The sequence below is a fragment of the Heptranchias perlo genome, chromosome 13, assembly GCF_035084215.1.
Source record: "Heptranchias perlo isolate sHepPer1 chromosome 13, sHepPer1.hap1, whole genome shotgun sequence".
Lineage (NCBI taxonomy): Eukaryota > Metazoa > Chordata > Chondrichthyes > Hexanchiformes > Hexanchidae > Heptranchias > Heptranchias perlo.
The window spans coordinates 30228973-30244448 of NC_090337.1; the positions used below are offsets into that span (position 1 = coordinate 30228973).

General features: G+C 39.5%; 1 protein-coding gene across 2 annotated transcripts in view; it reads left to right on the forward strand.

Moving 5' to 3' along the window:
• The window catches only part of LOC137331458 (arf-GAP with coiled-coil, ANK repeat and PH domain-containing protein 2-like), a 137202-nt gene that overhangs the window by 34932 nt on the left and 86794 nt on the right, over positions 1–15476 (forward strand). For both annotated transcript variants that reach the window (XM_067995264.1, XM_067995265.1), the window contains exons 2-4: positions 4366–4423; positions 9833–9952; positions 11493–11546. In XM_067995264.1, coding sequence (XP_067851365.1) covers positions 4366–4423; positions 9833–9952; positions 11493–11546 — 232 coding nt within the window. The remainder of the gene's footprint in view (positions 1–4365; positions 4424–9832; positions 9953–11492; positions 11547–15476) is intronic.

The window sequence follows — 15476 nt, forward strand, 5'->3', positions numbered from 1 at the left end:
AAGGGTTACGAAATGTATTTTGGATCTAATAATGCTTGCATTGATGTAATCTGACCAAAAGGCTATAACAGAATGATAATTGAATCACCTCAGCTAAAATGGATAAGATCTCAAAGGTTTGTTGTAAAATGTTTGGCATGTGTAGCTGACAGTGGAAAAAGTTGTGATACATATCCAAACAAAATCTCCAGTATGAGAACGGACCACTTTTTATTAAGGAAAGCTATGTGGTGGCATGAGACTGCTGTGATAAGGACCCTAGGAGTTTCTTGGTGTTTTTTCAGACATAAAAGCATTTGTTGCCCAAATAGAAGATATTATATATTTAATTTGTGGTACATCATGTTTTGTCCAGTGCACAACATTCTGCTGGTTGCTGTATATGACCCTTATTTAAAAGCTCATCAATACTGCTATTTAATCCATGCTCTGACAAATGTATTCTTTGTTTTTGGTGGATACTGTTAAGTCATCATCCATGAGCTGATGTCACCATCAGTTAGTACTAGTCTCAGTCATCCCATTATATGAAAGTTCTCTGTGGTTTGGTTTTTGCTGTAATTAGTATTCCAGTTTCAGTTGAGGGAAAGAAAAAAGAAATACCATCTGTCTCATTGAAGAGATTCATATAGGCCAAAATAGCATCTCAAGATTTTCTGACTGTCCCTATAGCAACATAAATATTCCTTTCCACAGGGATTTTTAACTGCTTGATGTCCTCAGCTTTGTGTTGATTTAGGAATGGTACCTGGAAGAACAAGATTTTATTTAGGCGAGGGGCAGGGTTCTTGAAATATATTCTTGTTACTGAGGTTGGATGGCCATGTAAACATAGTCCTTTTTAAAGTTCACTACTGATAATACAGTGAAATGTATTTAAAAGTTCTTTCCAATTTACCTACAAGATGTATTCACATGATGTTTAATATGACTTGACTTCTAACTGCATGCTACACAACGGAAGTAGCATGCTATTAGACAGCTTAGTGATCCCACAACCAACGGATCAGGTCTAAGCTCTGTAGTCCTGCCACATCCAGTCATGAATGGCAGTTGCTTAATTGTGCACTAACAGGAGGGGGAAGCTCCATGAATATCCCCACTCTTAATGATGGCGGAGCCCAGCATGTGTGCAAAAGATAAGGCTGAAGCCTTCGCAACCATCTTCAACCAGACATGCTGAGTGGATGATCCTTCTTGGCCTCCTCCTGAGGTCCCCACCATCACAGATGCCAGTCTTCAGCCAATTTGATTCACTCCACGTGATCAAGAAATGGCTGAGTGCATTGGACACGGCAAAGGCTACGGTCCTGACAATACCCCGGCTGTAGTGCACAAGACCTGTGCTCCAGAACTATCCATGCCTTTAGCCAAGCTGTTCAACACTACAACATTGGCATCTACCCGACAATGCAGAAAGTTGCCCAGGTATGTCCTGTCTGCAAAAAGCAGGACAAATCCAACCTGGCCAATTAGTCTACTCTCAATCATTATCAAAGTGATGGAAGGCGTCATCAACAGCGCTATCAAGCGGAACTTACTCACCAATAAATAACCTGCTCACTGATGCTTAGTTGGGTTCTGCCAGGATCACTCAGCTTCTGAATTCATTACAGCCTTGGTCCAAACATGGACACGAGCTGAATTCCAGCGGTGAAGTGAGAGTAACTGTCCTTGACATCGAGGCAACATTCAACCGAGTGTGACACTAAGGAGCCCTAGTAAAACTGAAGTCAATGGGAATCCGGGGTGAAAACTCTCCAGTGGCTGGAGTCAGACCTGGCACAAAGGTTGTGGTTGTTGGAGGCTAATCATCCCAGCCCCAGGACATTACTGCAGCAGTTCCTCAGGGCAGGGTCCTAGGCCTAACTATCTTTAGCTGCTTCATCAACGACCTTCCCTCTAACATAAGGTCAGTAGCGGGGCTGTGTACTGATTATTGCAATGTCCAGCTCCAATCACAATTCCTCTGATAATGAAGCAGCCCATGCCTGCATGCAACAAAACCTGGACAGCATCCAGGCCTGGGCTGATAATTGGCAAGTAACATTCGTGCCACACAAGTGCAAGGCAATGACCATCTCCAACAAAAGAGAGAGTCTAACCATCTCCCCTTGACATTCAATGGCATTACCATCGCTGAATCCCCCACCATCAACGTCCTGGGGCCACCATTGCCCAGAAACTCAACTGGACCAGCCACATAAATGCTGTGGCTACTAGAGCAGGTCAGTGGCTCACCTCTTGATTCCCTAAAGGGTCTCCACCACCTACAAGGCACAAGTCCGAAGTGTGATGGAATATTCTCCACCTGTTAGGATGGGTGCAGCTGCAACAATACAATACAATACAAGAAAATCGACACCACACAGGACCACGTGATTGGAAGCCCATTGACCTTCTTAAAGATCCACTCCCTCCACCACCGGAGTACTGTGCCTGCAGTGTGTACCTTCTACAGGATGCACTGCAGCAACTCGCCAAGGCTTCTTTGACAGCACCTCCCAAACCCACAATGCCTACCACCCAGGACAAGGGCAGCAGGTGCTTGGGAACACTATCGCCTCCAATTTCCCTCCAAGTCACACCAATCTATATCGCCATTCCTTTATCGTCGCTGGGTCAAAATCCTGGAACTCCCGACCTAACGGCACTGTGGGAGCACCTTCACCACATGGACTGCAGCAGTTCAAGAAGACAACTCTCCATCACTGTCTCAAGTGCAACTAGGGAATGGCAATAATGCTGGCACTGCTAGTGATGCTCATATTCTGAGTGATTTTTAAAACAAAAACTTCTGAGGTAATAAGGTAATAGTATCCTAGGATGCCAGGAATATAATCCAGTATGAAATGAGCTTGTACAAAGAAAGCCAGCAAGTATACAGGGCAATTTGAAAAACTAAAATGTTGCCTAGATACATCAGCTCTGCACAAATGCATATTGGCAACAAGATGCCATTATGCAGAATGAGCATTTGCGGAAGTATTTCCAGCTTTTCTGACTGATAATATGTCTCCGTTGCCTTCCTCCTGTTGGTTTGTCTTTCTCAGGCGGAGAGATGAGCTTTTCAATTGCTACAGCTGATTGTGTGGTATACATATATAAAGAAGTATAGCAGATTCTTTTGAAGGAAAAAGACCTGCACCCACACCCTCGACCACTTGTGTGCGTGACTTACATTTTTCACACCTGTATCTACTTTGCTTTTGTTTTATATATCTTTGTAGTTCATGACATTCTTAACAAAGTTGTAGCATTTTGATGTTATGTTAATGGGGGGCTGTCTATTTCACACTTCTTTTTATAAACAGTATGCTGATATCCATAATCAAGGTACTCCAAATTATATTCTGCTTAATCCATTTTTTTGTTCATCTATTTAGAATTTATCACAATTATTGTGATGCGGTCAAGGAAGAGGGGGGAGGAAAAAAAAACTACTCAAGTTTTATGCATGTTGAGGTTCCAATACAGCACATTACAACAACGTGGCATCTATTTAATGAGATCCTTTGTATGTGTTAGAGAATGCATTTCTTTGTTTCTAGATGCTCTGTCTATTCCTCATAATCAATAAGGTTCTTAAAATGTTACGGTTAAGCACTCATAGATTTATTAAGCATATAGTACTCGTAATAGTATTTACAACCACACTGGGCGATGATTGTGGAATCAAATGCATTATAGTGCTGAGCAAAGTATTCAGGTCGATCCAAATTCTCATTACAATAAGTGGTATTAAATACCTTTTCTCTTATCCCTGCTACGTGACAATCAGCATGTCTCTACATTACATGATTGTAGAAAAGTTTTTTAAAAACTCCATACAAGAAGAAACTAATAAGGAACCTACACCCTATCAATAACTATCAACAAGCTGACCCACCCCCCCCCCCCCCCCCAACCATGAGCTCATTTTCTGTTGAGCTAACGAGATCAGTATACCTACTTATTTTTGTTATCTTCTTGCATATTTCTTTCTTTTTACATTTAATTGCTGTTCGATCATTTGAATCTGTTGACTGTAAGTTTGACTTTGATTCTGCATCCCTCAACACCAGCCAGTTTAAACCTCTGTTTGTGTTTGTGAAATGACAAAAAATATGTGCGATGAGTTACGTGTTCTTGTTTTGATGTCATCTATAGGACAGAACTTGCAGTTATATTTACAGAATCTTCTTACTTGTTGGCTGATACTGGAGTGCTATTTATGGCAGGTGTGAAGAAGTACATGTTTAAGAACATCCGTCTATTGCTTGGGTTTATGGTAGCAGGTGGTGGCAGCAGGAATCAAAATTGTGCGAAGGGAACGGCAATGTGAAAATACAGCAGTTTAATTTAATTATGTTCTTTCCTTAACAGAGCCGCTGTAGAGGAAGTTGAAGGGGATTTTGCTGAATTGGAGTCGAAACTTGAAAAGGTGGGTACCATCACATTTAAGTGCAAATGTTTCATTGTTTTTTTATGGGTCACCTGCCACCCACTTGGTACTTTGGTGTTTGATTTGTAATGCAAATGTTACAGTGTAGTGATACATGATTGAGGAAATATGAATGCTTTAGTATAAAACTGGTGTATATCAGTTACATACAAATGTCCTTGCAGAAAAGAAGTGCTGTGCTAGTCTTATGCTATAGTTACACCAAAATGTTCCAAATTGTGTGCCAGGGACCCCTTACTATCATACCAGAAAATGTTTATTAGTAGAGAAATAGCATGGTTAAAATGTCAACAGATACATAAAAATTCAGAAATTTGATACCTTTTTGCTATATTAGTGTGTTTTTGAACACAATGTTAAAAATTACAATACTCCAAATGTAGCTTGACCAGAGAATTTTATGAGATGAAAATATTCTGTGATGACTTATAATTAGATACATTCCAGTCTTTAATTGGCCCTGTTAGCTGCCTCACATTGACTGGATACTTGCAGTGGTTGATAACCACACCCAAATGTTTTCCTTTTCTCTCTGAGAACACAGCTTCCCTGATACATCAGTGGATAAGTGTGTGGCTTGGTATTAAAAATCAGAGCGATTCCAGGCTTAATCCATACTGAACCTTGAAATACTCATCTTAATACTCTCCAAAACAAAAGCCATTCTTAATGCACATATTGTTTCCTGTATGAATGTATTAGCATATATTTATCCATACTAAAAACCCTTCCTTATTCCTTAAAACTTTGGGACATTCTGGGGTGTGAAAGGTGCTGTAAAATGTAAATTTGTTCTTGGCCCATCTGTTTAATTTGTACAGATGCCTCGCATTGCTAAGAATCTTATTTAAAATAGTTCCATCAATTTACTGCTGTTAGCCAAATTTATATTCTTCCTCCATATTGTTTGTGAGTAACCTGAATATTAGGGGAACAAGTACAGACCCCTGCATAACTGTACCATTTATCATTGCCTGCTTGTTAGGATTAAGCCTGTATTCAATCCAGTAATCAATTTACCATGAGCTTTGATTTATTTTCAAGTCTCGAATACAGAATTCTTTCTAGTGCCTTTTGAAAATGTGAGTAAATTGTATTGATGATTGACAGGGGTGTTTCAGCATGACTATTTCACTAATGATCTTGCCTATGTTGTACACCTCTGGAACTCTTGCTTTTTTATAATTTGAGGAAACATTTGCATTAGACATCTGAAGCCAATGATAAAACCTGACTCTGGACTTCTAAACAGTTATATCACATGGCCTCCCACTGAAGTTATGTTAGTGTGTCAGCTTTGGTTCAGTGGTAGCACTTGGCTCTGAATCTGAAGGTCATGGGTTCAAGCCCCCCTCCACGACTAGTGCACATAATCTAGGCTGACAGTTCATTGCAGTATTGAGAGAGTGCTGTACTGTCAAGAGGTGCCACCTTTTGGATGAAAACTGTTAAACCGAAGCTCCGTATGAACCGGTATTCTGACCGACATTCTTCCCTCCACCAACACCACCAAAACAGATGATCTGGCCTTGTATCTCATTGTTTGTGGGACCTTACTGTGTGCAAATTAGCTGCTGCGTTTGCCTACAGTTCAGTAGTGACTGCACTTCAATTCATTGGCCGTAAAGTGTTCTGCAACATCCTGAGGACGTACAAAGTGCTATATAAATGCAAGTTCTCTCTTTCCACCTAAACAGCGCATCATCAACATCGGCCATCTTGCTTTCACGCTTCTGTTTCCTGTCCTAGTTCTCATTTTCTTTCCCAGTGCTTTAAGACATCTGCATTTCTTTCAGAATTCTAGAAACGTGAGATTGAGAAATGCCATGTTTCTGCGCAGCTAACAGGAATCTTCAATTCCTGCACACTGTTCAAAACATCCACTTGCTCACACAATATGTCACGGCACTTTTTTTTGTTGCGCTGTCTTGAAATTTGACTTCCATTCCTCAGTTTAGAAGGCGAAGAGTCTTGGTAAAGTGGGATTTCTGTGTACCACAGTTGCATATAAGCGGGAATTGCAATAAAGCAAACTTTTCATAGTTGGAAGTATAGAAAAGAAAATGGGACTATAGAAATGATTGCATTAAAACAGAAATTGCAATTAAGTGAGTTGAAAATAAACAGGTACGACTGTATTCCAAGACATTATCAGTATGGAAATTCAGAAGCTAATAGACTGTACAACTTCACTTATGATACAGGGCACATTCCTCATGGTTTACAATTAACCTTTGCTACAATACCAAAAAAAGCTAAGGCCAGTGATTGAAAGAGCCAATGAAGATTAAGTCTCCCCTGCTGTATCATTAAGGTTTTTTGAATGTGAGCTACAAATGGTTCGAGAACAAGATTGATGACAAAATCATTGAAGAGCAAAATGGTTTCCATAAAGAGAAGAGTACTAAAGTAGGCATCTTGTGTTTACGAATGAACAAGCTCAGCACATCGATCTATGCTTCATTGATTATAAAAAAGGTGTTTTGATAAAGTGCAGCATAATCAGCTGATCATCATAAAACAGTTCCTTGGGTGAAAAAATATCTGAATATTCTACAATCTATACATGGAACAAGTAGTATGCATATGAGTCAATAACTGCACTATGGAATAGATTGGCTCAAACATGGGGTGAGACAATTGGGTATTTTTTCCGTCCCTGACATCTCTTTGAAAACCAGTATGTGTGAAACACTAATAGATCGCAACAACAATGTTTAGGTGAATCGCAGACTGGTGAGCACTGTCTAATAGGCTGACAACACGGCGATTTCAGATGTAGCCAAGGCTTGGATGGTAGAATCAGTAAGTGATAACAGCTTGAAGTATTGGATGAGCAAGAAAACAAGAGCAGTAGTCATCAGCAAACAAAACTGAAGTGGAGACAGAAGGCCGAAAGCTACTAAAACAGTTGATGGCACTTTGAAAATGTTGACAACCTCAACAATGAAATCAGGATGTTAATTGCAATCAAAAGATGGGTAACGATAGTGAAAGAACACAGCAGATGAAACTTAAGGCAGAAAGGTGTGAAGTGATGCATTTTGGTAAGAAAAGTGAGAAGAGGCAATATAAACTAAATGGTACAAATTTAAAGCAGGTGCAGGAACAGAGAGATCTGGGAGTGCACATGCACAAATCTTTGAAGGTGGCAGGACAAGTTGAGAAGGCTGTTTTTTATTAAAAAAAGCATAAATGGGATCCTGGGCTTCATTAATAGAGGCATAGAGCAAAAAAGCAAAGAAGTTATGCTAAACCTTTATATGGTTGGGCCTCAGCTGGAGTATTATGTTCAATCCTGGGAACCACACTTTGGGAAGGATGTCAAGGGTACGGAAGAGATTTACTAGAATGGTACCAGGGACAAGGGACTTCAGTTATGTGGAGAGACTGGAGAAACTGGGGTTGCTCTCCTTTGGGCAGAGAAGGTTAAGAGTAGACTTGATCGAGGTGTTCAAAATCTTGAGCAGTTTTGACAGAGTAAATAAGGAGAAACTGTTTCCATTGGCAGAAGGGTCGGTAACCAGAGGACCCAGATTTTAAGGTGATCGGCAAAAGAGCCAGAGACGACATGAAGAAACATTTATTTTACGCAGTGAATTGTAATGATCTGGAATGCACTGGTGAAAGCAGATTCAGTAGTAACTTTCAAAGGGGAATTGGATAAATACTTGTGGGGGAAAGAAAATCACAGGGCTATGGAGAAAGAGCAGGGGAATGGGACTAATTGGATAGCTCTTTCAAAGAATTGGCACAGGCACGATGGGCCGAATGGCCGCCTCCTTTGCTGTACCTACTATGATACTACGAAGTGTTTAACAACATGTGAAACGGCTTGACCAGTGGGCATCTAACGCAGCAGGATGAAATGGTACATTTTGTCGATAGCTTTATATGGATGTGCATGCACTTGGAAGACTAGAAGCATTTGAAATGTGAACAAAATGTTCTGCACCTGACATACTAACCGTGGTTAAGATGTTGATTAAACTTTTTAAAAATTCCTGCTGGTGGTGGCCCTTGGTTCTTGTGATGGTATGGATAGATGGTCCTTTTTGTGAAGTACATTCACTGAGTGGTGCCTCTTATGTTGAATGCAGTATGTTACTTTTTAGTGCTGTGAAATAACTGTACTAGAGACAGTGGAACTAATAAGAGATGAATATTTATGGTGAAAATTTGACCTCCTGAGATGCATGTAATTGTTGGGGATAGGTGTTTAGTAAAATGCATGCTTTACATGTATGAGATCCTGGGTTCTGTCCATAACATCTCCAAAACAAAATTGAGATACGAGGACTATCCACTGGAGCTGGGAAGGCAAAGAGATTGAAGAAGTTTTTGAAATTATGGAGGGCTTTGATAGTGACTAGAGAAGGACCCATTTCCTCTGGTTGGATAGTCAGTGAATGAAGGGGCTATTAATTCAAAATTGCCACTGAGAAGAAGAGGTTAGGAGATATCTGTTCACATAGTGGGTTATTGGAACATGGAATGCTTTGCCATAGGGAGCGGTTGAGACTAAGACTATTGCATGAGTTCTGTACCCCTTAATACCATTGCCTAACAAAAATCTATTAATCTCAGTTTTGAAACTTTCAATTGACCTAGCCTCAACAGCTTTTTGGTGTTGTAAAATTGTTTACAATTGTCAACCCCAGTCCATCACCGGCATCTCCACATCACAGCTTTTTGGGGGAGAGAGTTCCAGATTTCCACTACCCTTCGTGTGAAGAAGTGCTCCCTGACATCAACCCTGACCCAATTTTAAGGTTATGCCCCCTTGTTCTGGACTCCCCCACCAGAGGAAATAGTTTCTCTCTCTCTCTACTCTACTGACTCCTTTCAATCAGCTTAAATACCTCAACTAGATCACCCCTTAATCTTCTATACTCAAGGGAATACAAGCCTAGTCAATGCAACCTGTCCTCATAATTTAACCCATTTAGCCCAGGTATCATGCTGGTAATCACCAATCACTAACTGGTATACCCACAAGAAAGACATCCAGTCCTGAAACAAGCTGAGTATTTCAAGGAAGTAGGGTATGCACCTGAAATGTTAACCTGTCAGGTTGCAGGTGTTGAAGGATCTGCTGTGTATTTACAGCATTTTCTGTTTTTAATTGAGTTTGATGTAGTTGGGGTCAGTAATCTAGACAGTGAGTCCTATTGTGACTGCAGAACTTTATTTGGGTTTTTGTACCAGTTGCTTATTGCTCAATGTAAACTATTGATTTTGAATATCTTTTCCACTATAGTTTTATAATTCTGTACATGGGATATATCTAATTCACCACTTTAGCCATTGCAGATTTTAATTGGATAATGGATAACCTTTTTATCATAGGGAGTATGTGAATACATTTTCACACTTTTCCTGTTTTAGGTTGTGAAGCTATGCATTGGGATGATAGATGCTGGAAAGAACTTCTGTAATGCCAACAAACTGTTCGTAAATGGAATTCGTGAGCTTGCCCAACAGTCCACTAAGGATGAAGTAATTGAGGTAAGAACCTTGCTATGAACAGATTATAATGTATTCAGAATAGTAGCTGAGCTCCTTTTGGAAAATGGTCGCAAACTGATGGTAGGTTCATACCTAATTGAATTATGGATGAGAAGTGCTGTATGGTGGGAAGTAATGGCACAACAACACTTAACAGTACACAGAACAAATTTGACAAATACACCATTCTAAGTGGACTGTTTAATATCCAGAAACACACTCCTCTCTGTGCCAAATAGTTTTGGGCACATTAGCATTAATGGATCACGAGTTTATTAGTTTGACTTGCAGTACACATTTAGTAATTTCCCTGGATTATTGTCAGAGTTTGATTTACAGTGAAAATCAAAAATAAATGAAAATTCTGTGGTGGTGAGAGTATGACCAGTAGTGGATATTGTTTGAACTGAAAGCCTAACTTCATTTTTGTAGTGAATTGTAATTTTCCATTTGAGATGAATGGAACTCATACCAAATTAATGATAACTTTGCACTGATCAGAATATGGGCTTTTAGCATGGGCTTTAACACAATCGACTACTGTTCTCTTCCACGGTCTCTCCTCCATTACCCAGCTCAGTTGGATTGCCCTTGCTTGGTTTCCCTTTTTACTTATCCGAGTGTAGCCAGAGTATTTCTAGCAATGGCTTCTCTTCTCATCCATGGAGTTGCCCCAGTGATCCATCCTTGCCCCCCTCCTGTTACTCATCTACTTGCTGCCCCTTGACAGAACCTGCAGACAGTTCTCCCTCTCCACCACCTCTTTTTCACCCCTTCCTTGCCTCTGTGTTGTCAGATTACTTGTCTGATATCCAGTCCTGGACAAGGTGAAATTTTCTTCATTGGCTAGATTTAAGCCATCATCTTTGGGCCCACTACAGTCTCTGTACCCTTACCACTGACTCCATCCCCCTCCCTGGCTACTGTCTGAGGATGAAGCAAACTGTCCTCGATATCCTACTCAAGCCTGAGTCTTTGTCACTTCCAGACTTGGCTATTCCAGTGTTCTCCTGGCCAGCCTCCCATTTCCACTGTCTGTAAAATTTAGCTCACCCAAAGCTCTGCTGCCCAAATCTTATCTCTCAAGTCCCGCTTGCCCATCATCCCGTCCTTGCTGACCTACATTGGTTCCTGGCCATCTAACTCTTCATTTAAAATTCTTATCCTTGTGTTTAAATCCCTCCTTGTCCCTATATATTGCTGTAATGGTCTCCAGTGCTCTCTTTCCCTCCCCCCCCCCCCCCCCTGAACTCTCAGTCTTGTGCCTTCTGATGCCTAGGCTCGCACTCTGAAATTCCCACCTTAAATCCCTCTGACTCTCCTTAAAACTCACCCCTTTTCACCCCATCTAATATCTTCTTCTTTGGTTCAACATCCATTTTTTCCTTATCCCTCTGTGGGCACTTTGGAAGGTTTTTCGAAGTTAAAGGCACTATATAAATACCAGTAGTTATATTTTTAAATACAGAATGTCGAATTACTTGTTGAAAGTCTGTTCAGAATTGACATCCTTACTTAGTTTTATGTTTACTTCCATTAGAACAGCCTGATGAGGTTTTCAGAGAGCTTGCAGGAGATGGTTAATTTTCACACGGTAAGTCATAAATTCTGGCATTGATGCGTTGTGAATGTATCCTAATTGGCACAAATTTTGTGTAAACTACGTTTAAGAAATATATTGTCATCAGTTTGACATTTTTAGTGTCTCCTTAAAACTCTATTTTGACTTCATTAGAAACCAGCAGTATAATGTTTCAAGCGTTTAGTGTTCATTATAAATCTGAAACAATAATTAGACTTCAAAAGCTATGGTTGAAAAAATTGCTTTCGTCTTGATTTTTGCGAATTAATTGAATCTTGCATTATGTAATGGCAATAGATAGCATATGATATTTGTCGTTCACATCCTCCGCACACTACGGGTGGTGTAGCCTAGTGTGAATAACCACGTAAGCACTGGTTGACAGGGTTTTCAACTTCTTCCAGACAAAGTTCCAAACTAAGTTATTTATGTGGAACAGAGGGTATTAAATAATAACTGGGAGGAGCTACCAATCTCGCAAGATTGCTACAGTAGCTTGATCAGTTCTTGAGAAATTGTGATAAGTATACACATGGAAATGTCATTGTCATATTGCAATTCGACAGTGGTCTCTGACTCGTGTGTTGTATAAAGCTCTAGGAAACATGTGAAGATTGGCTGCATTGTTTCCTGCATTATTCAGAACAAGATATACAAGCACACTATGCCTAAGTAGTCCATCCACATCCAGTTTGGTGTCACTGATTCATATCAATGTTGTTTGATGCTGAGGAATCATAACTTACAGAAAGAGGCCATTCAACCCATCGTGCTCGTGTTGGCTGTTTTGAAAGAGCTATCCAATTAGTCCCGCTCCCCTGCTCTTTCCACATAGCTCTGCAAATTTTTCCTTTTCAAGTATATGTCCAAATCCCTTTTGAAAGTTACTATTAAACCTGCTTCCACCATCCTTTCAGGCAGTGCATTCCAGGTCATCAATTTATTATGAGGGAAATGGTATATACACGTACCTCTTTGAGACAGCATCCCCTGTAACAACCAAACCTTGCACATTTTACTTTTTCCCTCGTGAAAGTTGGGATAGCAGTAACTGGAAGCAGTTCTGTTGATATTTGTAGGTTCTGACTGGATGGTGGCTGTAAATCTGCATCTTTGTGGTTTTGCCTCCTCCTCTACTACTCAACTGTGTTCCCCTTTCCGAGATTGTTTCACTATTGTGTGCGCATAGTGGAAATTGATCTATTATCATGGCTGAGAAAAGGAAGTTTCCTGAACTGTTGCAGTGTATTTGCAGCATGACTGCACTCGATGCATTGTAGGAAGTATTTTTTTAAAGGGTTAAGTGGGCAGCACATAGGAAGTGGATGCCATGTTGCTAAAGTCTGCCTGGTACACACTGGAATATTTTTATTTTCTTGCCTTTGGTAAGAGGAGAATTAAATTTTCAGCTCACAGTTGGCAGTGATAGTTTATAGCCCACTTGTGTGAAAATCCTGTCCAATAAACTTGCTGGGTATGTATCTGCATAATAAACGGTTGGCATTTTTTTAAATTTTAATTTTGTTTTTAATGGATGGTTTGTGTTTTAATAATTGAAATTGTAATGTGTGTTTAGAAAATATATTTGCCAAATACTACAAATGTTAAACCTGCAAAAATGTAAATTATTGTGATTTGTTTTATTCATACATTTCAGGGTTTGTTGGTAATGTGCTGGTTAAATAAAGCTCTATGATATTGCTTGTACAAATACTAACTGAATACTTATGATTTCCATACCACTGACATGACAATGGTCAAAATCAAACACATCGTATTAAACATAAGTTGCTTGGGAACAGTGTTTGGAACTTGCCCCCCTACCTGCAGCAAACTGTGGAAAGGTGATTGTTGATTGAGGATTTGTAGATGGGGCACCAGGCATTATGCTACAATCCTATTGCTCATGTCAGAACTTTCAATAACTCCAAATAATTTATGAAATTATGGTTCTTTTAAAGCTTACCATTTGTGATGTATGTGGGCAGTAAACTCCTATTGCATTCCTACTCTTTCTGTAAAAGTTTTTTCAGTAATCAGTTGCATTCTAGTTTAAAAATATTAAGGAGGAAAATTAGTATCAAATGTCACATTATAAGGAGTAATGAGGAAGTTCAGAGTGAATTATTTTTAAAAGCTGTACACAACCATCAATTCCATGTGTGTCTAATTTGCCTTCTAGTTCCATTAGTTATTTGAGATTTAATCTGTCCAGCTTTTGAAATTATATCTCTGCCGAGCAGTCAGGCAGGTTATGAAGTAATCACGTATCAAATGTATAGCCTTTTCCTAATTGCTGAGTTTTAAGAAAAAATATTAGCAAGAGAAAAAGAAGCAGCACTGAATTTCAATTCTGGCAACGTTATATAAGCATTGTGACTTCAGAACATACTAGAGGTTTTAAATTATGTTCCATTACGCTGGTTCATGGAAGATTTTATGTTTGTGATTATGCAAATGCATTTCAGCGGAAACTTGAACTGTAACCTAACCAGCGCAGTTTGCGCCTAATTTCCCGATTATGCCCAAAGTGGAAACTCTACCGCTTATGCCCAAAGCGGAAACTCTACCGCTTCACTTCAATATTGTTTTATAAACCACACTTCTACAGGCAATGCTTTGTCACTTGTTAAATTCACATCCATCCATCCATCTGCCTGTCCACCAATCACATTACAGAACTTCAGCAAATCAGATTCCAGAGACCACTGTCTTTTCAATCTGTCTGACCAATCTATTTGTATAGCCAGAATTACATTGCATAAAACTTTTCTGTCTTATCACACTGTAGCAAAGAGAAATGCCCTGAGCTACAGCTGTCGAACACACTCCACTCAGACTGAGAGGAAAACTTTTGATTGCAGTGTTACTTTAAAGTGATTTTTAGTTGAATGGATTAACATATGTACATAGGAATAAAACAGAGATTACCTACAGAAAACAAAACAACATTTTTAGCATGCTTATTTAGATATTTGGGTCTCCACAAGACTTGTGCTCAATTTTAAAAAAAACTCAGGCTCAAGTGTGTACCGTTCCTGTATTTCTTATTTTTCCACTTCCCAATATTATTGAGCCCTTTGTATCTTGTGGAGAAATTATGATTTTGTTTTGTTCTACAAACACTATTGGAAATCCACCTACATTCAAAGACTGTTGAATAGAGGGTGCTTGGTACTAATTCTCTCTTCTCCCCCCACCCCCCCCCCAACTCTGTTTAATATTGCTTTTAGCAGCACAGCCCAATTATCAAATTACTCACAGAATCATCTTTCCATAAGCACTGGTTTAGTAAATTGACTGACTTTTGTTATGTCCGTTTCTGTAAACTTTAAAATATTTAAATCGGCGAATGCTTCCGCCAGGTGTGGTGGTGAGTTGCTTTTTTTATGCAGGACTGAAAGTTTGAGCATTTGGGATACTGAGACTGGTAACAGATAAGAGTAAAAATTGCTAGCTTAGTGAATAATGCTACTATCTGGCATTGTACTTCAGGGTGTTTTTGGGGGGAACTTAATTTTACTTTGTGTTAGTCAGTTCTAGTTCTTCAATTTTATCTTTATTTTAAGGACGTTTGAACTCAATTAATTCCTGCACATAAGAGTTCAGTATTTGACACAGAATCCAAGTTGCTTGTTTTTTTAAAAACAGACAGAAAATAGTCTTTGGCTTCAAATTTCATAAGAACTACCACTGCATTCTTTATAACCTAATGGAAAGTGTGTTTTTTTTCATAAACAGAAATAACATCATTGTTTTTATCCAAACAGTGTGTTTTTGAAAGTATAGGAATACAGAGTTACATCGAGTGTACAGCACAGAAACAGGCCATTCGGTCCAATTGGCCTATGCTGGCGTTTATGCTCCACACAAGCCTCCTCCCTTCCTACTTCATCTAACCCGATCAGGATACCCTTCTATTCCTTTCTCCCTCGCGTGCAT